Source organism: Arachis duranensis, chromosome 5 (genome assembly GCF_000817695.3).
Source record: "Arachis duranensis cultivar V14167 chromosome 5, aradu.V14167.gnm2.J7QH, whole genome shotgun sequence".
NCBI classification, from domain to species: Eukaryota; Viridiplantae; Streptophyta; class Magnoliopsida; order Fabales; family Fabaceae; genus Arachis; species Arachis duranensis.
The window spans coordinates 99,994,255-100,019,322 of record NC_029776.3 but is presented as its reverse complement, the minus strand read 5'-3'; the positions used below and the strand labels follow the sequence as shown (position 1 = coordinate 100,019,322).

Sequence of the window (25,068 nt, the reverse complement as noted above, 5' to 3'; positions counted from 1 at the left end):
ATAATGCACTACAACCTACTCAAGCACCTTCTCCAAATGGTGCATCTCAACCTACTGATATCCAGAAAGTTGAGATTAAACTATCTCAAAATTACTATGATGCACAAGACTCTCAAGAGGTGGTTCAATTTTACTATATCTATTTTATTTATGTTTATTTGCACAATTTGATTAAAGTTTTTTAATCAATTCCTTCAAGTAGGCACTACTAATAAGTCCACCAAAATTACAAAGTAGAAGGAATAGGGCTGGCAATTCATACCCTACCCGCGGGTACCCAACCCGGTCCAACCCGTTCGGGTAGGGTAGGCTACCCTACCCGCAGCGGGTAGGGTAGGGTACGGTCTGGGTATGTCTGCGGGTAGGGTAGGGTACGGGTTTAGGGTGTACCTTACCCTATCCTACCCGCACTTCATATATAACACATATTTTATAAAAATCTCTCTATATAGTGAAGGAAGTGAGAGTTGAACCCACAACCTCTCTTATGTAATGACTTATAATAAGTGAACAACCACAAAACTAGTTAGTTAATTAAGTAATTTAGAGCATTAGTTTTTTATTTTTTATGTTATTAATACGTATAAAATTCGAAATAATTGAATTTTATATTTATTTTGAAAAAATTTGATATTTTTGCGGGTAGGGTAGAGTAGGGTAGGTTTTAAAATTTTAGGGTGCGGGTAGGGTTAGGGTTGAGAGATTCTCAACCCACGGGTAGGGTAGGGTAGAGTTTTAATGAAATTTTTAACCCGTGGGTAGGGTTAGGGTAGGGTCTAAACCCTACCCTACCCTACCCATTGCCAGCCCTAAGAAGGAAGTCCTTGCTACTACCTGGTTCTATCCCTGTAGATCTATTTGCAAAGAGTAAGTTCAGCCACATCTTATGAAGTTTGTGCCAACTCCCAGATTCAAGCAACTTTACGAAAGAAGTGATCATGTGGATGTATTTGTATAATCTATTGTGGATAATGTTAGGATACGACATTATGCTTTTTGTTTTGTTTTTGATGGATGGATATTGTGTGTAATTAAAATCCCTTATTTTTGATGTTTTGTTGGATAAGAATTGATATCTTATTCTGTGAAAAATGTTACTGTTAATTGCAGATATTAGGATATTGATATAGAGTAAAGAGTTATTTTTGACCATAAAAAATTAAGCCATTGACAATACTAAACATGAATAATTTAAATAAACTTTATAATCATGAAAGATTTATTCCATTTAACATTTCTAACTAAACATCAATTTGTAAGATGGGCCATTTGTTTAACTTCTGACATGGTTGTTACTAATCCAACGTGTTAATATACTATTTTAATTTGAAAATAAAATAATAATTCAATTTCAGGCAACTTTGGGCAGCTAAAGCAAAAATCTTTTCTTAGTTCTTATTGTTTTTGCTGAATTCACTATCCTCTCCATCATAATCAATAATCATAATAAAAAAGCAAAAGGAACCCAAATTAAAATCATTTTTTTTCTCTGGGTATTTACTTTCTCCCTCTCCTTTTGAGTGATTGGAACCAACAGATAATATCGCCAACCTCGTGCTTCTAATTATTTATAGACGGGAGAAATTGAAGAAATTGCAATTGATGTTTGGTATGTCTCCAAATTCTTTTTTGTTTTTTAATTCCCACCCACAACTTCAGTTTTTCATGCATGTCGACAGGGGAGACCTTTTTGCAGATGATGACAGCAAAGACTGACATGGCGACATGAAGAGGATGGATACGCGAGAGAGAGGGCCGCTATAGAGTGAGGAACGACGAACACAGGACATTCGCAAATGAAGAATGCTAGTGAAGAGTGAAGAAGTCCGTTGGATTAGAAGAAAATGGCAATCACCATTGATGGAGAAGTTTTTTCCATAGTGTTTCAACTTTGGAACCCAATAGTCTCAGTTCTCACTCAGGAAAAAAGTGAATTATTATTTTATTTTTAAATTAAAATAATATATTAACACGTTGGATTAGTAATATTCACATGAGAAGCTAATAACGCATCTCACAAATTGACTTGTATGGTTAGAAATGTCAAATAGAGTAAATCTTTTATGGTTACAAAATTTATTTAAATTATTCATGGTTAGAATTGTCACCCTTTTAATTTTTTATGGTTAAAAAAGATTATTTATTCTATTAATATATTAAATGTTATAGATTTATGGTACTCTTTTCATGTTAAGACATTGTGTAATTATTATCACAACGTTTACTTATGATTATTAAATGGTTGAAATCTATTTTTTTTTTTTTGAGATTCGTGAATACGAATTATGTGTCAAAGATTAACTCGATAGCATGGATAAGAAGTTAAAAATGTTACCATGACAAATTTTTCTTTCATATATCATATATTGTCTTCACTATCACATTAAATTCTACCTAAACCTTTAAAAACAACATCATAGCAGCCACCACTAACATTACAAACACAGCCAAAAGTAATAATTGAATCTATAATTTTTGAGTTCTCAATTCAGCTTTCAGTTTGCCAATTTTTCAAGCAAAATCTAGCCTAATTTAGTCAATTTCTTATGTAGAATCATACTTCCACTTCTACCCACCTATTCTTGTCCATTATCAGTCCATACAAACAATTCACACCACATCTTTTCAGTATTTTGGAACAACAAATTTTTAGGAGTCAGACAAAACTGATTAGTAAAGCTGAAATAATTAAGCACAATTTCTCACATTGTAGTTTAGGCATCCAAAAAATAACTTGTTAGGATTGGAATATGTCATTGACCAGCTAAGAACAGGGCGGCACCCGTAGCCACACTACTTTGGTACTCTCGAAGCCCTAATTCGACTTTGAGACCTAACGGTTGAGCATATGGAACTTTGGCTACCACTTGAAATCATGATCCCAGACCTGCAATGATGCAAAACAGAAAAGAACAACAACGAAAAAAAAAATAGAAGAAGACGAGGAAGAAAAAGAAAAAAATTGGAAATAATGTTCTATGATTTAGGTTATAAAAGGAAAAAATGGACTAAATCAGTGCAATTATACTTTTATCCAGTTTAGCTAGCCATTAACATGTCCAGTGTGGCAAATGTTAGGCCACGTTGCTAACAATGTTGAATTCTGATGATGAAAAATACATAAAAGACTAATGTGATGCACTTTTTGAATATGGAGGAGGAGATCAAATTATAGCAATTAAAATCTCAAGAATTAAATTGGTATAACTTCAGAGACCAAAGTAAAATGTAACTCCTACTGAATATTATATATCAAATTATAGCAATTAAAATCTCAAGAATTAAATTGGTATAACTTCAAGGACCAAAGTAAAATGTAACTCCTACTGAATATTATATATATATATATAGCAATTAAAATCTCAAGAATTAAATTGGTATAACTTCAAGGACCAAAGTAAAATGTAACTCCTACTGAATATTATATATATATATATATATATATTATCCAAACTTTTACAATATCTGAGCTTCAGGTCAACTTGATTTGAACTGCCAATTCATGGATCATCACCGAGTTGAGTTGAAGTTCTAAAGAATTGCTTGATAAAGTAATCAAGTTAGGTTAGGTTCAGATTTAACTCAACTCGTCCAACCTAACCTATGTGCATTCTTATTTTAAATTCCTTAACTTTTTAGTAAGAGTTGCATGAAAATGATTTAATTTTAAATTCTTATTTACATTAAACTCTGAATACATTTCCAACATAATGATACGAGTTTTGTGGGATTACCTGAGAACTGTCGTATGCCTAAGAAAAAATCCCGCATCATTTTCTGCGTCGTTCATTGTTCATCTTCGTGTCTTTCTTCATCTCTTTTTGTTCCTTCTTGTTATTGTCTTTTTTATTGTTTATTATTTTCTTACTATTTGTGATTTCCTTTTGTTTATCCATAACATTAGGTTTTTTTGAAGGATCTCTTACTATTACCTTCTAATTCAACTTTTTGTACAAGTTAAATTGGAACATTTGGTATAAAAAAAAATAAAACAAAAAAAGCATTCAGTGAAAAAAAAAAAAGAGTTGTGTTATTGTAAAAAAAACTCAAAAACATAAAAAATAAAAAAATAAACCTAAAAAACACCATTATTATTGTTGTTGTTAACTCTTTGTATTCTGTGTCTTTGTCATTTTTTTTTCCAGTTTTTTCCTCTTATCGTGGTGTCGAATTCTCTCTATTTTCTTGTTTTATTTGATTCTCAAGTGCAACAGCCAAAGAGATTCAAGAGTGGTGCGTTCAATAGAGGGTAAAAGCCAATTTTGAGAATAAATACGAGTGTCCATCCTTGAGTGAAATGAGTGAGAGAGTGATTGTGAGGTCCTTTCTATAACATTTTTGTTACAGGTTCATTATTATAATGGCTCATTCAGAAGATACTTTAGTTGACATGGAGTTGATGCAAATGGCTGTTCAATACTTAACTAATTACTTGACTGAATTGAAAGCATGGAAGCAAGAGGTGACACAAACATCGTCCAAGAATACTAAACAAGAAACTTTTCAGATTCAGCGTCAGAATCATGTACCTTCTGATGATGAATCTGATGGGGATATAACACATTGACACAAAAGTCAAGCTAGCAATATCAATGCCATCAAGATGCAAATACTACCATTTAAAGGGAGAAATGATCCTGAAGTTTATTTGGAGTGAAAACGTAAGGTGGAAAGAATTTTTGCTTGTCATAATTACTCTGAGGCAAAGAAGGTTCGTTTGGAAGTAGTTGTATTCTCTGACTATGCCTTGCTTTGATGGGATGAACTAGTAAAGACAAGATGGCAGAATGATGATCACCCTATAGAGACTTGTGATCTTATGAAGTGCCTCATGAGGAAAAGATTTGTACCTTCGTACTACTACAGTGAAGTGCATTAGAAGTTACATCGGTTGACTCAAGGCTCCAAGTCCATTGAAAACTATCATAAAGAAATGGAGATGCTTATGATCACTGGCAACATAGAAGACTGTTGGGAATAATACACCATTCCCCCTTGAGAAAATACCTTTGACAGAGAAATAAATAGACACAATTACAACATAAGAATTTAACGTGAAAACTCCAATTACCGGAGAAAAAAACCACGGCCGTTGTCAAATGACAACCAGAGAATATCACTATGTGAAAATTGTTACAACACATAGACTTCTTTCTCTCTAACACCGGCACCCCAGTACACCCACACTCTCTCAAAGCAAATATCTAACTACACCTCACAACACTCTCTAATAAAAGAGTACAGAGGAAAAGAAAAATCAGATACAAGCTTAAAGTGTTTCTGACTGGTGCAAAAACAAATGGAGAACTTAGCCTCATATTTATAGCCTAGGCCACCCACTCCATTTGCTATCCTAAGCAATGTGGGACTAATTCAACCAAATCCTAACAATCTCCATCTTGATTGAAATAGTCACACATCTTCAGCTTCCATTGTCAACACCGACAATTCTTTGCTGTCATTGTCTATACCGACAATCATAGTTCAGAGAACTATCATGCTCCCCCATGAAAGTATACTCACTTGAAATTAGACCACTCCAAGCATTTCGCCTTGGTACAGATCAAAACCTTGTTGAAAATTCATGATGCAACTTCCAAATTGGCTTTTCCTGGAAGTTCTTCAGCCATCGACCTAACTCCGCCACACACCTTGCATCTCAACGCCAACCAATGCCCGTGTGCAATTGTGGACCCGATTGCCATAACTTATCCTTATCCATGGCAGTGCGGTAATACCATAAGGATACTTCTTGTCTTCTAGAGAACATCATCTTCTCTCATAGAGAGAGCAACCAGAGATCTTCTCCTTCAACGCCTTATGCAAACCTGATTGTATCAACACATCCTTGACTTGTATTTGCCACAAGCCAAAATTGATTCTTCCATCAAATTTCTCTATTTCAAGCTTCACAGCACTTGAATATCCTGACATTGTTGCAACCATATACTGGAATAGTATAACTCAATTGTAGACCGTGTACTAGGAAGGGTCCCCAGGAAAGAGAGGTGGGTCACAATGGACACACTTAAATACCAGGTCTTTCCTTAGCCAGAACCTTTCCAAACTGCACTCTCACAATGTCACACTGCCTTCCAGCAACAACAACAACAACCAAAGATCAACCTCAAGCTACAGGACAAAATTCTTTTCTGATGTGGAAGGTCAGACTAGGCTGCAACCACAGAGCATACTAAGAATAAATCCCACCGAACCCAAGCTCTGATACCACTTGTTGGGAATAAGACACCATCCCCCCTTGAGAAAACACCTTTGACAGAGAAATAAAATAGACACAATCACAACACAAGAATTTAACGTGGAAACTCCAATTATCGGAGAAAAAACCACGGCCGTTGTCAAATGACAACCAGAGAATATCACTATATGAAAATTGTTACAACACATAAACTTCTTTCTCTCTAACACCGGCACCCCAGTACACCCACACTCTCAAAGCAAATATTTAACTACACCTCACAACACTCTCTAATAAAAGAGTACAGAGGAAAAGAAAAATCAGATACAAGCTTAAAGTATTTCTGATTGGTGCAAAAATAAATGGAGAACTTAGCCTCATATTTATAGCCTAGGCCACCCACTCCATTTGCTATCTTAAGCAATGTGGGACTAATTCAACCAAATCCTAACAAAGAGGACACTGATGTTACTATGACACAATTTGTAGGTGGTTTAAATAGATTTATTCATGTTTTGTCATATAATGTTACTCATTATTTGTTTGTTTAAAGGTCATTTATGTTTTGGTTGTTAGTGTCTTAACGTTTTTAGTGCCATGTGTATTTTGTTTAATTTAGGTTTATCCTTGATGGCATTGCCGAAGGAGATAATTCACAAATTAAATCTTCTCTCCCCAACTTGGGTTGAGTTCTATAACAATGATCTAAAAAAAATAGAGCAACTGCTGATGTGGTAGACTTACATCATTATGTGGAGATGGGGAGGATTTAGTCAGTATGACAATAAAGGTAGAGAGGCAACAATAAAGAAGAGCACTAAGGGATTGTCTCATGCTAATCCAAAGTGGGAGTCTCGTAGTGCTGACACAACAAAGACTAAGGGTGCTAAACCCAAGGAGTTGTTTGATGCTACAAAGAAGAAAGGTACTTCTAACTCTTCTTCTGCTACTTCTAGGCACCGAGATATTAAATGCTTCAAGTGTCATGATATGGGTCATTATGCTAGTGATTGTCCAAATAGGAGATTGATGGTTATTAGAGGGGATGATATTGTGTCTGATGGTGATATTGAGTTTGCAGTCTATAGTGAATCTCTTGTTGTTATACGTGCTTTGAATTTGCAGGTAATAGAAGATAGCCTAGAGCAATGCCAAAATCTTTTTCACACTAAATGATTGGTGGGTGGAAAAGTACGTAGTCTGATTATTGATGGCAGGAGTTAAACTAATGTGGCTAGTACACTTATGGTAGAGAAATTGTGTTTGACATGTGTTCACTATCCTAAACCATATACGTTGTAGTGGTTGAATGAAAATGCTGAGATCAAGGTTGACAAGTAGGTGACAATTACATTCTCTGTTGGAAATTATGTTTATGAGACATTGTGTGATGTGGTGCCAATGCAAGCTTGTCATTTATTATTGGGGAGACCTTGGCAGTTTGACCGTTGAGCATTCCATGATGGTTACACAAATCGGTTCTCCTTTGATTTTAATGGTCGTAAGATCACTCTTTCTCCATTACACTAAGGAGGTTTACATTGACCAGTTAAAGCTCCAACAGGATACCAAGAAAAAAATGGGATGTGAGATCACTGAAAAATCAGAAAGAAAAGAGGCTATGAGAGAAAAGAATAGAACAAAAGACCTAAAGGTGAGTGAAAAGAAAGAAAAGAGTACATGTCATGAGACTATTGCGCATACAGAGAAAAGTAAGAGAGTTGAGAGCAAATTGTATTTCTTTACAAAAGAGAGAGATTTAAAGAGTACTTTTATAGGCAAGAAAGCTTTGTTTTTGGTTCGGTTTAGGGATGCTTTATTCTCTGATACTGAACTTGACCTAAATTTGCCAAATAGCTTTGTCTTTTTTTTTGCATATATTTGTAGATGTCTGTTCTATTGACGTGCCACGTGGTTTGCCTCCATTACGAGAGATTGAGCACCAAATTGATTTTATTTCTAGTGCTAGCATTCCTAATAGACCTGCCTATAAGAGTAACCCTGAAAAGATAAAGGAGCTTCAAAGGCAAGTGGAGGAGTTATTTGCCAAAGGTCACATCAGAGAGAGTATAAGCCCATGTGCTGTACCAGTTTTATTGGTTTCAAAGAAGGATGATACTTGGCAGATGTGTGTGGATTGTCGTGTAGTCAATAAGATTACACTAAAGTATCTTTATCTTATCCGCAAGTTAGATGACATGCTTGATGAGTTATATGGTGCATGTATATTCACTAAAATTGATTTGAAAAGTGGGTATCATCATATTAGAATGAAACTAGGAGATGAATGGAAAACCGCTTTTAAAATAAAACATGGGTTATATGAGTGGTTAGTAATGCCTTTTGGGCTAACTAATGCACCTAATACTTTTATACGTCTAATGAACCATGTTTTGCGAGAATTTTTTGGGTAAATTTGTTGTTGTTTATTTTGATAATATTCTCATTTATAGCACTTTGGCTGACCACTTGTCACATGTTTTACCTGTTTTGGAAGTGTTTCAAAAAGAAAAATTATATGCCAATCTTAAAAAGTGCACATTTTATATTGATCGAGTTGTATTTCTTGGTTTTTGTTGTGAGTGTGAGTGGAATTGAGGTTGAAGAGAAAAAGGTGAAGGCTATTCATGAATGACCAACGCTTAAGAATGCTTCTGAGGTAAGAAATTTTCATGGGTTAGTTGGATTTTATAGGAGATTTGTGAAAAATTTTTCTACCATTGCTATGCCTTTCACAGAGGTTATCAAAAAAGATGTTGGATTTAAATGGGAAAAGGAACAAGAAATTGCATTTCATACTCTAAAAAATTTTGTGTTTTGCTCCTATTCTTGTTTTACCAAACTTTGATAAAACCTTTGAGATCAAATGTGATGCTTTTGGGATTGGTATAGGCGCTGATTTGATGAAGGAAAAACGAGCCATTTCCTTTTTTAGTGAAAAGTTGAATTTAGTTCAGTGCAAATATTCAACTTATGACAAAGAATTATATGCTTTGGTTCGGGTTTTGGAGGTTTGGCAACACTATCTCTTACCTAAGGAGTTTGTGATTCACACGAATCATGAATCTTTGAAGCACTTAAAGGGACAAGATAAGCTTGATAAAAGACATGCTAAATGGGTATAACTCATTGATACATTTTCTTATGTGATTACCTTTATACAAGGTAAAGAAAATGTCGTTGTTGATGCTTTATCTCGGAGATATGCTTTGATTACTATACTTACTTCTAAGTTGTTACGATTTGAGTTTTTAAATGAGTTATATGCAACTGATTCTGACTTTTCTTCTATTTATGCCTCTTGTGAATATGGTGCATTTAACAAATTTTATAGACATGAAAGTTTTCTATTTCATGGTAATAGAATTTGTGTGCCTGCTTGTTCTATGAGGGACTTATTTGTTCTGGAATCATATAATGGGTTTGATGGGTCATTTTAGTGTGTATAAGACATTGGATGTATTATCTGAATATTTTTACTGGACACACATGCGTAGAGATGTTGAAAAATTTTGTGTTAAGTGTATTGCATATAAATAGGGTAAATCTAAGTTTTTACCACATGGTTTGTATACCCCCTTACCTGTTCTTGTGCATCCGTGGATTGATATTTTTATGGATTTTGTTCTTGGTTTGCCTCGAACTAGGAATGGTAGAGATAGAATTTTTGTTGTGGTAGACAGGTTTAGTAAAATGGTTCATTTCATTGCATGCCATAAAATTGATGATGCTACAAATATCGCTGATATGTTCTTTAGAGAGGTTGTGCGCTTGCATGGTGTTTTCCAAACTATTGTTATTGATCGTGACGTAAAATTTTTGAGTCATTTTTGAAAAGTTTTATAGGGTAAATTAGACACAAAATTATTATACTTTACTACTTCTCATTCTTAGACTAATGGTCAAATTGAAGTAGTAAATAGAATATTAGGGACCTTATACGTGCTGTTGTTGGCAAGAATTTGAAACCTTGAAAAGATTGTTTACCTTTTATTGAGTTTGCTTATAATAGAATCATTCATTCTTCTATAGATTTTTCTCCTTTTGAACTTGTGTATGATTTTAATCATTTAACTATTTTGGACTTATTACCTTTGTCTTTGAGTGATCTTGTTAGTTTAGATGCAAAAGGTAAAGCTAAAAAGGTTAAAGTAATGCACTTGAAAGCAAGTGAGTTGTTTGAAAAGAAAAACAGGTTGACAGCTCAAAGGGTGAATAAAGGTTGACGCAATTTGTTTTTGAACCTTGTGACTGGATATGGGTTCATTTGAGAAAAGAGAGGTTTCCTACTCAAAGAAAATTCAAGTTAGACCCCTAGGGGTGGTGGTCCATTTCAAATGCTCGAAAGGATCAATAACAATGCTTGCAAGATTGACCTTCCAAATGAGTATAATGTGTTAGCTACTTTTAATGTCTCTGACCTATCTCTTTTTAATTTGGATGCAGATTCAAGGATGAAATCTTTTTCAAGAGGAAGGGAATGATACGAGCTCTGTGGGACAAACTGAGAACTGTCATATGCTAATCGGTCCAATTACAAGAGTAACAAGTAAGAGAATAAAAGAAGGTTTTGCAAACATGGCTAAATCATTTGTTCAGGAGATGCATCAAGAATTGAGCAAGACAATGATTAACGATTATGGAAAGTCAAACGTATTACTATTTACAAGATGCATTGAAGACTCTTATTAGTCAAGATGAATTAAATAGACATCACTTTATTAGTATTTATTTTATGTTTATTTTATTTTAGTTTGTTTTTTTTGTTTTAGGCCTAGTTATGATTTGACCCATTTTCATTTTAGTGAACTTATGGGTTAGGATTTTAAACTTATGAGGTATAAAAACATTTTAAAACATGATAGCCACTTTTTCTCCCTTAATTTTTGGTGAATGAATTTTTTTAAGAAACTTAGATATGAACGAGAGAAGTAGAATGATTCCCTTAACTGTTGCATCAGAAAATCAAATTGAAGTAGAGAAGTCCCTTTCTTTAATTTTCTATCTTAATTTGGGTTACGTTCCATATCACATAAAATGTGAGGTGAGTTCATCGCTTAACAGAAAAGATTTTCTTTAGTTTCAGCTATATAATTGTAACAAGAGTAGGTGAGCTCAATTTATCATACAGATTAATAGAAAAAATTAATTCAGGGTTAAATACTTTTTTCGTCCTTAAAGTCTGGGGTGAAAATCAAATTCGTCCCCGACCTTTTTTTAATTAAAATAATCTTCAACGTTACTAAACATTTTAAAATCATCCTTTTCATAAAAAATAATAATGCTTTGACGATTTTGCCCTTAAAACAAAAATAAAAAACCTCTTTTCCACTAACTCCCTCTGTCCCCCTGCATCTTCATCATCATCTCTCTCTCTCTGTCTTTCTCTCTTTCCACCACCACCCACCACCACCAGCACCAATTATCCTTAACTCTTTCCACTTGAATCCCTTATCCAACACAACCCAACACCCAACACAAAACCACACTCAGACCTCAACAAGCCCCAACAAAGAAAGTGAGGGTTTAGAAATGCGACGGAAAGTACAACGAGGAGGAAAGCCGCTGCTGCCACTGGCTCACCGAAGAGAGAGAGAGAGAGAGAGAGAAGGTATGCGACAGAAGGAGGGGTTATTGCCGCGTTCGCCGTTGTTGCTGCTAGTTCATCGTGGTTGTCGTTGGTTCGTCGTTTCTGCCGTTGGAGCCTACCAAGTGTAGGTGTTATTCCGGTGATACCAAATTCTGCTTGAGATGACGCCGGTATTCGAAGCCATTAAGCTCTTCCACACTCCATCTAACTAATTCCACTGCCGCTTAACCGTTTGTGATTTTCGCTTTAAAATTGAATTGCTATTGTCATTTATTGTTGTTGTTTAGATGAGAGGGTGCCAGGGTGGCTGACATTGTGATAGATAAAGAGTTATGATTGGTGTTAGAGTTAAAGGTAGTGGGTGGTGTTAGAGATGAGAAAGAGTGAGAGAGAAAGAGATGTGCGTTGATGCAGGGGGACAGGGGGTTAGTGATGAGGGTGGGGGAGAGGGGTTTTTTGTTTTTGTTTTAAGGGCAAAATCGTCAAAGCATTATTATTTTTTATGAAAAGAATGATTTTAAAACGTTTAGTAACGTTGATGATAATTTTAATAAAAAAAGGTCCGAAACGAATTTGATTTTCACCCCAGTCCTTAGGGACGAAAAAAGTACTTAACCCGTTAATTTATTATAGATTAACTATTGAAATGAACTAGTTATTAAAATGCCATTCAATGCAAAATTACAACCATGCAATGTATACGTTAAAAATTAGCTACCAAATCAGTCACATGTATAAAATATATATTGAAATATAAAATATATATTAAAAATAAATTAAACACCACATATATTTATACACAAATACATAATGACTATTTTGTGTCCATATAGTAGTTTTGTAAAACTTAATATCTACTATAAGAAAATGGCTGAAGAAATGTCATATACTTGCTAATAATTTCATTTGATAGCACCGCTGATGTGTGCATGGAATCGAGTACTAAGCACAAATGTAGCCATTTTTGGCTTCAAAACTAGAAATCATACATAATCCCATGCAAGATCACAAGCAAAAGAAGAGGCCAATACTAGGAGCAAAGCAATAAGGGAGTTTACAAAAGAATCTCATCTTGAACTCTCACATTTAAGGTCTTGTGTGGAAGGACAATGCTATTAACAACCACAACCTCATCCTCAACTATCACAGATTCTCCTGGATTCACCAAATTAACCGAGCAAAATTCGCACAATTAGTACGTTTAATTTTTCTCTTTCATACTTCCTTAACATCAAGAAAATATTTAGGATAAAAATAAATAAATGAGAAACAATATTCAGAGGTGGTTAAGAAAAATACCAAGCAAAGTAACCCCAAGTTTTGCATTGTAATCTCCGCTAGCCTGAATTGTTTTATCAAGTTAGCCGATACATTGAAAAATAAATGAAATATAACGATAGAAGGTGAAAATGCAATGAAGTAACACTGTCAAGAGGTAATGAATGTGGCACATTGCCGTCAACATGATTGATTATAAAAATGCAAGAGGCTAGTTCGGGGAATGGATTTCTTAATTGGAAATTACATTTGATATGAGGCCAACAAAAGCATATAATGTTAAATTTCAATGTTGTCCAAGATTTAAAATGATTCGGTTATAGTCATAGGGATGTTTGACAACAACCCATTTCTTTATGAAGGTGTCTATGCCATATATTGGTTTGACAAAAGTTTCCATTATTGGATGGGGTGTGTGACCCATCCCATGTCATGTGGATCTCACGCTCTATGGTAATGTTTGGTGGAGAGATAGAAACAGAAAGACTGAAACTGAGAGACAGAGACTAAGACACAGAGATTGAAATAAATCTCAATATTCTGTTTGCTGCAAAATGGGAGACAGAAATTGAAACAAGAATGAAACTCTAATTTAATTTGTACAAAGGATGAAATTGAAATTAATTAATTGAAATGAAAGTATTTTAGGTATAAAATGTTATTAAAGTTTCAGTCTTCATCTCTAAAAATTTTAGTTCTCTGTGTCCCCACTTTTTGGAGGTATTGAAATACTGAAATTTTGGAGACAGAGATAAAAATTTTAGTATCAGTCTCTGAACCAATAAACATGATACTGAGTCTCAGTCTCTCAATCCCTGTCTAAGTACCTCAAAACAAACGCTACCTATCAGAATGATAGTGGTATGTATTGGCTCAGTGTATGAAACCAGAATGAGTACAAATAACATATCTCTTGTCAAAATCATATTACAACTAAATGCTAGTTGTTAAGCATTTCTTCGAAAAATAAAGCAAACTAAGCCATGCCTTTTCTACGCTTAATGTTATTCGATGTAGTAGCAGATTATGCTCTAGTGCTCGGGCTGAAGATGTGTGTAGTACTATTCATAAATGTGAATATCTACTTTCCAAAGTTAATGACATTATAATGAATTATTCTAAGTTTCTAATTGCCTCAATCTATCAGATATACAGATGGTGTACATTGTTCTAAGAGAGAACACAAAACATGGGTTTAGTTTTCAGAATTATTTGAATCAAAATCAAAATTTATAAACTTGCCTGGATACGGGCCCAGCGTCCAATAGAAGATTTCCATCCGACAATTGCATGAATGACAACAGCATTCTCCTGTTAAACAAAACAAAATATAAAACAACATAGTGGAAATGGTGATGCATTTCAAACTGATAACATTGTAAACCAACCTTAATTTCTGCATCATCTAGGATGATACAATTTATGAGCCTTGCACCAGCTCCGATACGAGCATTTGCAGATATTGATACACCAGGGCCAATCTGTTCAATGACACTTGCATAAGTCAATTTGCAATTTTGCATGCCATAAGGTATCTAATGTGGCAGATGATTTTTTTTTTATAAAATATTTGTTTTTATTTATTTATTTTCAAAGCTCTTAAACATTAACCTTTGCTGTTGGATGCACTTTAGCAGATGGGTGAATATAAACATCACCACTGATGCTGGCTTTCTTAATACCATCTCCATTTGCCAATAGTTGTGGCGAGATGGGACGAAATTGGGAAAGATACAAGGCAGAACATTTTATGGACATTCTGCAGAAATTAAGTCATCATTTCTAATGATAATTCCCCATTAAGGAAACTATGAACAAGTAACTTATTACTCGGGCATACCCAGGAGTTTTGATTTGTTCCCAGAAGTCTTTGGTTTCATAAATGTATAACTGTTTCTTCCCTGCAAGAGGTGAGAGGATATCTTGATCCAATCTGACATAATCGGAAGAAAGATTCCTGCAGAAGAGTTCTTCAAAGTCAGATGTGACAATGAACCATGGTTCTAATGCTACAAAACAGAAAGTAAACTCTCGCTGTATGTTATTGATTTATTTCTTCCAAAAGCTTAATGATCTCAATATGTGATGAAAAATATATCCTCAATTATGAACGCTAAGCTGAGAGACTAAAAGAGAGAAATGAAGCAGGCAATAGCTCGTTATTCACAAGGCTCAAGTTGTACCAAAAGAAGTAGATCCTATATATAAAATTATACACAAAAAACAATTACAAATGGTTTTGAAATAAGAAAAAATTCTTTCTCCCTGGTACTGGCATTCTGATGCATCTACCATGCATCATACCCCAGCAGCAGGGGTGGAACCTTGTGTTGCCCAATTACCATGTTTCTTGTAAAAGTACCTTGTCTTTTTTTTTTTCTTTTCGCTCAAGTTGTTTTATGCATATCATAGTTTAATTATGTATCCAATAGTTTAATTCTCTTTTCTTCTCTTATATTTTTTCTCCACCATAAATGATTCTATACTAAAGAATTAGAACCTTTTATGTTTCTTGTGTGAAATGTATTACTTGTACAATATTTTATGTCGCCACTGAACCATACACCTCATAGTTATTTGGAAATGATGCCATGTGGAAAATATTCCAAACAATATATTTATGCACGACTAAAAATGAACCATGCTACATGAATTGGATACTGAGAATAGATACATGGATTTGACATCTTATAAAAGAGTTGGTTAGACTACTGTACACAAGTTTGATTATTCATCCATTGCAGATTTTGTTATTCTATTATTCTGATAAATGATTATTTAGTTGGAAAAATGTGTGAATCAATATAAATATATATAAATACATGGTGGGTGATTTAGTGGTTGATTTTTAGTGTACATGGAGTACTTTTGGAAAAACACATTATGACTTCATATCAAAACAAAATTAAATTCTTACTTTGCCTATACCTAACAACTTAAACTTCTATGAGACATGATTTATAATATGCTGTTTGAACTTTTATGATCAAAAGGTCTAAAGTGTAAGAAATTATATTATATTATGTCTCATGTGTGTAATATGTCTTATTTTATTGGTCTAATAAATATTTAATTAAATAATAAAATAAAGAAAGTTGTATGGTTATTTAAAAAATGTAACCAACTTGATGGAAGTTGGTTTTTATGAAAAGAAAATTAGAATTCAGTCCTCTCTTCCTACTAATTAAGTCTTTCTTCTTTACTCACCATTAATAACTTAATTGAGGAAAGAATTAAGGCAAAGGAATAGACAAAGTGAATTCATCCTAATACCATTCTCATCATGAATCAAAGTTAGTAACTTCTCATTTTTATTTGTGATAATCATAAATTTCAAGATCTTTTTCTTATGAGTTATGAATCATAATTTTATGATGTACACTAGAAATTATATATTTAGTTTACATGTGGTATTAAAGCTTTTAGGTTATGAAATTTGTGATTATCCATAAAAATAAAATTTTTACTGCAAAACTAATGTAACATGAAATTTGTAGTTATAGGAACTTGTAACTATATTTTCAGTTTACATGTTTTCGTGTATGATTGTTTATTGCAAGATATTTATATGATCATAATGGATTACAATGTTTGCACATATATATGATGAATGTCGTATGAATTAAATGATCAAGGCATGGCATATTACTTTCGTGAAGTTACGCTACGCTATTATGTATTTATGCTTGCATATCATGTTCACATGCATAATTGACCATTATAAACAGTAGATTTTGCTTTCTTTAGTAATCATATATTTTATTTAGTAAATGAATGTATATGCAGTATGATTTTGTCTTTTATTTTCGTAATAATAAAAGAAAGTTTTGTATTAAAAATTTGAGATTTATTAATCACTAAAATGGTCAAATCTAAAAATTTTAGTTAATTTCAAGTTTATAAATTTGTGTCAATTACATATAAAATAGATATTAAATGATAATTATTTATATGTTAATTAAAGTTCATTGTTATGAAATATTTAAGGATCACCCAAAGGTTGATTAGTTGATCTTATAATTAATGAATATGATTGTAGGCATATATGTGTGCTATTACTAGTATCTAAAAATTCAAAGATATTAAATATTTTTAATTGGTGCATGTATCTTTGCTAAGTAAAGTTAAGTTTATTAATATTATTGTGTTATTGTATATTTGATATATCACTTAAAGGAGAACATTAATATACTTTGAATGTTTCTATAAATGCTTTTTGAATCTGAATAATGTGTTATCTTATGACTTAGTGTTAATATTAAGTATGTGTTAATTGTAGCAATTCTGCATTACATTCGCATGCTATGTCTGTTCCAATATTCAATGGGCTGAATTTTTTTTATTAGTATGAACAAGTCTAATTTCACCTTAGTGTATTGGATCTTGATTTGGCACTTCAAATTCAGAAATCTGTTGCTATTATTGTTCTTAGTAGTAATGAAAAAAAAGCTCATTATAAAGTTTGAAAAAAGTCAAACAGATATAGTCTTATGTTCATACAAATGAGCATAACAAACATCAAGTCCTTCCCAAACTACTGATATGTCTCTTGTTGAGACATTAATGGGTACTTTGACCACCCTAAAATTTGATGGTTCCGTACTATGCATGAGCATGTCATTGAAATGACAAATATTGCAACAATACTTAAGTCCTTAGAAATGGAGGCGGATAAAATTTTTTTTGTACAGTTCATTTTGAACTCATTATCATCTGAGTATAGTTCTTTCCAAATGAACTATAATACCATGAAGGACAATAGAATATGCATGAGTTGCATAGCATGTTAGTTCAAGAGGAAACCAGACTTTAAGAATCAAGGAAATCATTCCATCCTTTACTTGAACTATCAAGGAGTTGGGAAGAAAGTTGGAAAAAAGCATGGAAAGGAAAAAGGGCCATAAATTAAAGATGGCTGAGTCCTTTTCTGAAATCCAGAAGAAAGACAAGTATCATTTTTACAAGAAATCTGGACACTTTTAAAATGATTGTCTAAAGAGGAAGACTTAGTTTGAAAAGAAAGGTATTAAACTTAATTATGCTTATATATCTATTGAATCAAACTTAATTGAAGTTCTTCAGAATACATGGTGGATTGATTCTGGAGGTACAACTCATGTTTCTAAATTTATGCAAGGATTCTTTACAACCCGAACCATAAGGCCAAATGTAAAGTTTGTCTACATGGGAAATAAAGATAAAGTTCCAGTAGAAGCTATTGGAGCTTATAGTTTGATTCTTGACACTGGACTTCATTTAGATTTGCTAGACATTTTTTATGTACCAAGTATTTCTGAAAATTTAGTTTCTTTATCTAAACTTGATGTTACTAGATACTCCTTTAATTTCGATAATAGTTGTTTCAGTTTGTTTAAGCACAACTATATTATTAGATCTAGCATACTTTCTGATAGTTTATATAAATTTAACTTTGATGATTTATATGCTGAATCACTTGTGACTTTGCATCATAAAGTTGGCACTAAACATAATTTAGTGAATGAACGTTTTGCTTGTGGCATAAATGTTTAGGTTACATTTCCAAAAAAAAGAATGGACAAATTGATAAAGAATGACATCCTTACAAATTTGGATTTTACTGATCTTAATATTTGTGTGGATTATATTAAAGGAAAGCAAACAAAATACACAAAGAAATGAGCTACAAAAAGTACCCAACTTCTTGAAATTATACACATTGACATGTGTAGACCCTTTGATGTAAACTCATTCAATAAAAAAATATTTTATCACTTTTATTGATGATTATTCACGTTATGGTTATATTTATCTATTTTATGATGCATCTCAAACAGTTAATGCTTTAAAAATTTATATAAATGAAGTTGAAAGACAGTTGAACAAAAAGGTGAAAATCATCAGATCTGATAGAGATGGTGAATATTATGGAAGATATGATAAAAGAGGACAAATCCAGGTCCATTTGCTAAATTTCTTGAAAAATGTGGTATATATGCTCAATACACAATGCTAGGTACACCTCAACAAAACGGTGTATCAAAAAGACAAAAATCGTACTTTAATAGAAATGGTTAGGACAATAACAAGTAATGCATCTTTACCTATATCATTGTGGATGTATGTTTTAAAAACTGTGATATATTTATTGAATAGGGTTTCTAGTAAGACAGTTCCTAAAGTTTCTTTTGAGTCATAGACCGAAAGAAAACCTAGTTTAAGGCATCTATATGTATGGGGATGTCAGGAGCAATAAGAGTTTATAATCCACAAGAAAAAAAACTTGATGCAAGAACAATTAGTGGATATTTCATTGGTTATCCAGAAAAATCAAAAGGGTACAGATTTTATTGTCCTACTCATAGTACAAAAATAGTTAAAACTGACAATGCACACTTCATTGAGAATGACGAGACCAGTGGAAGTACAACTTCACAAAATGTGGAGATTAAAGAAGTAAGAATACAAGTTCCTTCAACTTGTACTTCTACTTCTAGAGTTGTTATTCCACATGTTATTGAGTCCAATAACAATTAACATGAATAGATTACTAATCCTGTTGTTGTTGGACTAAATAACAATCAAGAGGAACAAGAACTTATTATTCCCATGATTAATGAAGAGCCGATAATAGAATCACAAGAAATGGTGTTATGAAAATTTTAAAGAAAAAGATTTGTTATTTCTAATAACTATGTGGTGTATTTACAAGAGTTAGAAATTGATTTTGAGTATTGTTAATGATCCACTTTCTTTCTCATAAGTCATTAATGGTAATAATGCTGATAAAATGGTTAGACGCCATGAAAGATGAGTTTAAATCAATGGTACAAATAAAGTATGGAACCTGGTGGAATTACCTAAAAGATGCAAGAGAGTTGGGTGTCTATAGGTCTTTAAGACTAAGTGTAATTCTCATGGCAACCTTGAACGCTACAAGGTTTGTCTTGTTGTCAAAGGTTTTAGTCAAAAAGGATGATATTAATTACAAATAGACTTTTCACCAGTTTTTTATAAAAGACTTTTTAAGAATTATCTTGCTTTAGTGGCTCATTATGATTTACAATTACACCAAATGAATGTAAAAATTGCTTTTTTAATGAAAATTCAGAAGATGTTTACATGGACCAACCAATGGAATTTTTAGTTGAAAGAAAAAAGCACATGTTATGTAAACTTAAGAAATCACTATCAACGGTATTTAATGATACTATTCTAACTTTTGGATTTAAGAAAAATATTGTTGATTAGTATATATACTTAAGGTCAGTGAGAGTAAATTTATTATTTTAGTTCTATATATTAGTGATATTTTGCTTGCATCTAATGATCTTGGTCTATTAAGCAAGATTAAAAAATATCTCTCTAATAGCTTTAAAATGAAAGATATGGATAAGACAAATTATGTGATTGGAATTGAAATATTTTGAGATAGATCACAAGGACTATTAGGATTGTCTCAGAAATCATATATTAATAAAGTATTAGAGAGATTTAGAATGACACACTGCTCAGCATCACCTGTTCCAATTCAAAAAGGAGACACGTTTAGTCTCATGTAATGTCCAAAGAATGATTTGGGACGGAAACAGATGGAAAGAATTCCATATGTATATGTTGTTGAGAGTTTGATGTATGCTTGATAGATACCAAAGTAACCTAAAATTGGATCATTGGAAAGATGCAAAGAAAATTTTAAGATATCTACAGGAGACAAATGAACACATGCTTACTTATAGAAGATATAATCACCTTAAAGTGATTGGATATTCAAATTCAAATTTTGCCGGTTGCGTAAATACAAGAAAATATACTTTTGGTCATTTGTATCTGTTAGCTGGAGAAGTAATATCATAGAAAAGTGTGAAGTAGTCAGTAATTGTTACTTCTACAACGGAAGTTGAATTTGTGGCATGTTTTGAGGCCATGATTTAAGCTAAGTGGTTGCGAAACTTCTTTTCAGGGCTTGAAATTGTTGACAGTATTACTAAGCCGTTGAAAATTTATTGTGATAACTCTGTAGTAGTCTTCTTTTCTAAAAACGAAAAGTATTCCAAAGATGCTAAGCATATGGAATTGAAATACTTTATCATTAAAGAAGTTCAGAAACAAAGAGTGTCAATAGAGCACATTAACACCAATATTATGGTTGTTGATCCTTTAACTAAAGAGTTACTGCCCAAAACATTTACTAGTCCTATTGAAAAGATTGGTATTATGTGTTTATAGAATCAATATATGTTTAATGAAGTTTGTTTTGTATGAATATTGACAATTTGAGCTTAAATGAATTAATGTTTCTGTATTACCTGATTTTTCAATTTGTTGTATCCATAATAGGATTAGAATAAGCAGGTATTGTCTTACAATAAAGATATTATTGTTGGACTAACTATGTTATATACTTCCTCATTATGGCTCATGTTAAAAATGTGACTATGTTGAATAGGTGACGTACAATCGCTATGACTCATGTTAGTTCTATTTTTATCATTATAAATTAAGCTATGCATGTAATTGCTTAGAGATGCGTATTATGATAAATGTATTTCTTAAACCATCAATTGAAATAACGACATATGAGCCAAGTGGGAGAATGTAAAAATTATATTATATCTCGTGTATGATGTATCTTACTTTATTGATTTAATAAATATTTAATTAAATAATAAAATAAAGAAAGTTATATGATTATTTAAAAAATGTAACCAACTTTATAGAAGTTAGTTTTTATAAAAATCAAACCAGAATTCAGTCCTCTCTTCCTACGAATAAAGTCTTTCTTTATTCACCATCAATAACTTAATTAAAGAAAGAATTAAAAAGGCAAAGGAATAGACAAAGTGAATTCTTTCTACTACCATTGTCATCATGGATCAAGGTTAGTAACTCTTCTCATTTTTATTTGTAATAATCATGAATTTCAAGATCTTTTCTGATGAATAATAATTTTATGATGTACACTAGAAATTATATATTGAGTTTACATATAGTTCAATTTTTGTTATCGGCATTTTTTTAGAGTAAAACCCTATCTCGATCCTTAACCATTTTCCTAACTCTCATTCCACCCCTCGTCGATTGAAAAATGATATTGTGGCCTCTAACGATTAATTTCGCCAAACATTCTACCCACTCCATTAATATCTCCATCTAGAGCTAACGGATTTTGCCTATGTATCACGTTAACTAATGATGTGTCAAGGAACCATTACATGGAACAAAACGTCCTTTGCTGTGTCAACAATACGCTGCAGTAAAATAGGAAAATTAAACCCCTAAAAAATTTTAGAAGACACTTAAATTCCTAACTAATTTAAACATAGACATATAAATCCATAATGAACCATGAAGTAGGACAACAACAATAATAACAACAAAGTCTTGTCCCACTAGGTGGGATTGGCTACATGGATCAAACGACAACATTGAACTCTACCATATATCATGTTTACAGAGAGACCGTTTACATGTAAATCTTGTTTGACCACCTCATAGATGGTGTTTCTAGGTCTTCTTCTATCTTCTACCCATTATCCATCTTCCATCTCATCCACCATTTTGACTGGGTGATCTCTCTCTCATATCTTCGTTCTTTATTCTATCCAATTGCGTATGACTACTCATCTATCTCAACATCTTCATCTTTGGCATACTTAACTTATGTTCGTGCTCCTTTGGCAGCCCAACACTCTGTACCATAAAGTATAGCCGATTTGATAATAGTGCGATAGAATTTATCTTTAAATTTTAAATGCACTTTTTTGTCACATAAAACTAGACGCACTCCGCTATTTTGACCAACTTGTTTGGATCCTATGATTTACATCATATTCAATCTTTCAATTATCCTGTATGATGCAATCAAAATACTTAAACTTTTAACTTTTCTTATGATGTTTTCTTCAATCTTCACCTCTATATTAGGGTTTTTTCTTCGACGGCCAAACTTATATTCCATACATTTCGCTTTGCTACGGCTTATGCCGAGACCATACACTTTTCTAAAACTTCTCTCCATAAATCTAACTTTTTATTTAAGTCTTTTCATGACTCCCATAAAGACGATATCATCAGCAAAAAGCATACACCATGGCACAGGCTCTTGGATATGCTCTGTGAGAACTTCTAAGACTAATGTGAAAAGGTATATCCTTAAGGATGATCACTGGTGTAATTCTATACCAATAGAAAATTTTTCTGTCACATCACCTTGAGTCTTCATACTAGTTGTAGCTCTATCATACATGTTTTTAATTGAACGAATATATGTGATCTTTACTCTCTTCCTTTCCAAAAGCTTCCATAAGATCTCCCTAGACACCCTAGCGTACGCTTTTTCCAAATCAAAAAATACCATATGTAAATCCCTTTTATTACTACGATACCTCTCCATGATCATTCGTAACAGGTATGCAGTTTCAGTGGTGGATCTGTCTGGTATAAAATCAAATTGGTTGTCTGTTACTTTTGTCTCTTGTCTCAGTCTTCATTCTATAACCTTTTTTCATAATTTCATAGTATGGCTCATGAGTTTGATCTCTCTATAATTTTGACAACTCTGTATATCTCCCTTATTCTTGTAAATAGGACAAATATCCCTAAATTTCAACAAGCCATTGTATTTGCTGCACTGGTTACTGGCCTTGGTTGACAACAGCCTCAATTCCTTGCTCCTCCTTCTCTTTCTTTTTCTCTACAAAGTCCTTATATGAGCGTAAAAAAGCTACCTCATCAAGTTCAATCCCTTTCAATTTTTCTTTCTTGATCTCCAATACAAATTTTATGTCCTCTCTTTGTAATATCCATCTATTAATGTTATGAACGTGATCTTGTTTGATTTTAAACATCTCTTACTCATCTCGTTCACAAGTTCTCTAGCTTCTTTCAAATCGCGGATCTTACAAAGGCCATTGATCGGCATATTGCACGTGATCAAGTCCGGCCTAATGCCTTAATTGATCATTACCTGAAAATTCTTCTAGGCCAATTCAATTTTTCATATTTGTATTGTCCATCAATCAAAATGGTAAAAGTAACACCATTCGAGACCAACCCTTTTTTGCACATGTCATCAAATAGGATCTTTGCAACAGAAGAATAAGAATCAGCAGCAAGGAACTAAGGCTACTACCAACCAAGGCCAACAATTAGTGCAATAGCAGGTACAATGACTTGTTGAAATTTAGGGATACTTGTCCTACTTCATGGTTCATTATAGATTTATGTTTAAATTAGTTAGGGGTTTAAGTATCTCCTACAAGATTTTTCAGGAATTTAATTGTCCTATTTTACTGCAGCATATTGTTGACATAGCAGGAAGCATTTTTTCCTTTGGAATGGTTCCTTGACACGTCATCAACTAACGTGATATATAGGCAAAATCCGTTAACTATGGATGAAAATATTAACGGAAGGAGTAGAATGTCTAACGAAATTAATCATTAGGAAGCCGCAATATCATTTTCCAATCGATGAGGGGCGAAATGAGAGTTAACGAAATAGTTAAAGACCATAGTGGGGTTTTACTCTTTTTTTTTTAAATAAAGTTAAAATTCATTATAAGTTGCAGTGTCCCTCTCACCTTTGTCACTGTCAAGTCCAATGAAAACCTATTGTTCATACCCTGGCCCAATACAAAGGCCCAGGTCCAACTAAAAGGCCTAATCTAAAGGATTAGAGCCTAGCTAAGTACCGACCTTCACATAAGAAGTCGGTGTCAACCACGACTTGGTCAGAAGAGGTCGGATGAAAGATTAGCTGGCAGATAAACACTCATTCAAATGAGTAACCGCCCCTAAAATCTCTCTAACCGCCTCATAAAGCCATATCTTAACCTCCCCAAGATAATGGGGACGGTTACCACCCTAAAGATACGGCACTACACCAACGGTGGTTATTGGCTCATCTCTATAAATACACTGACACTCCCTCAGGTATCTCTAAGTCCAATACTCTCTAAGACCTGCTTGCACTCTTGCTAACTTAGGCATCGGAGTGTCTTTGCAGGTACCACCCCCCA

General features: G+C 33.0%; 1 protein-coding gene across 1 annotated transcript in view; it reads right to left on the bottom strand.

Annotated features, from left to right (window-relative positions):
• Positions 1-12,561: 12,561 nt before the first annotated feature.
• Positions 12,562-25,068, bottom strand: part of LOC107491366 (uncharacterized) — a 31,678-nt gene continuing 19,171 nt past the window's right edge. Inside the window, exons 10-15 of the mRNA XM_016112214.3 lie at positions 14,908-15,024; positions 14,679-14,826; positions 14,456-14,548; positions 14,310-14,378; positions 13,089-13,131; positions 12,562-12,944 (exon numbers count right to left, since the gene is read on the bottom strand). Coding sequence (XP_015967700.1) covers positions 12,844-12,944; positions 13,089-13,131; positions 14,310-14,378; positions 14,456-14,548; positions 14,679-14,826; positions 14,908-15,024 — 571 coding nt within the window. The 3' untranslated portion in view covers positions 12,562-12,843. The remainder of the gene's footprint in view (positions 12,945-13,088; positions 13,132-14,309; positions 14,379-14,455; positions 14,549-14,678; positions 14,827-14,907; positions 15,025-25,068) is intronic.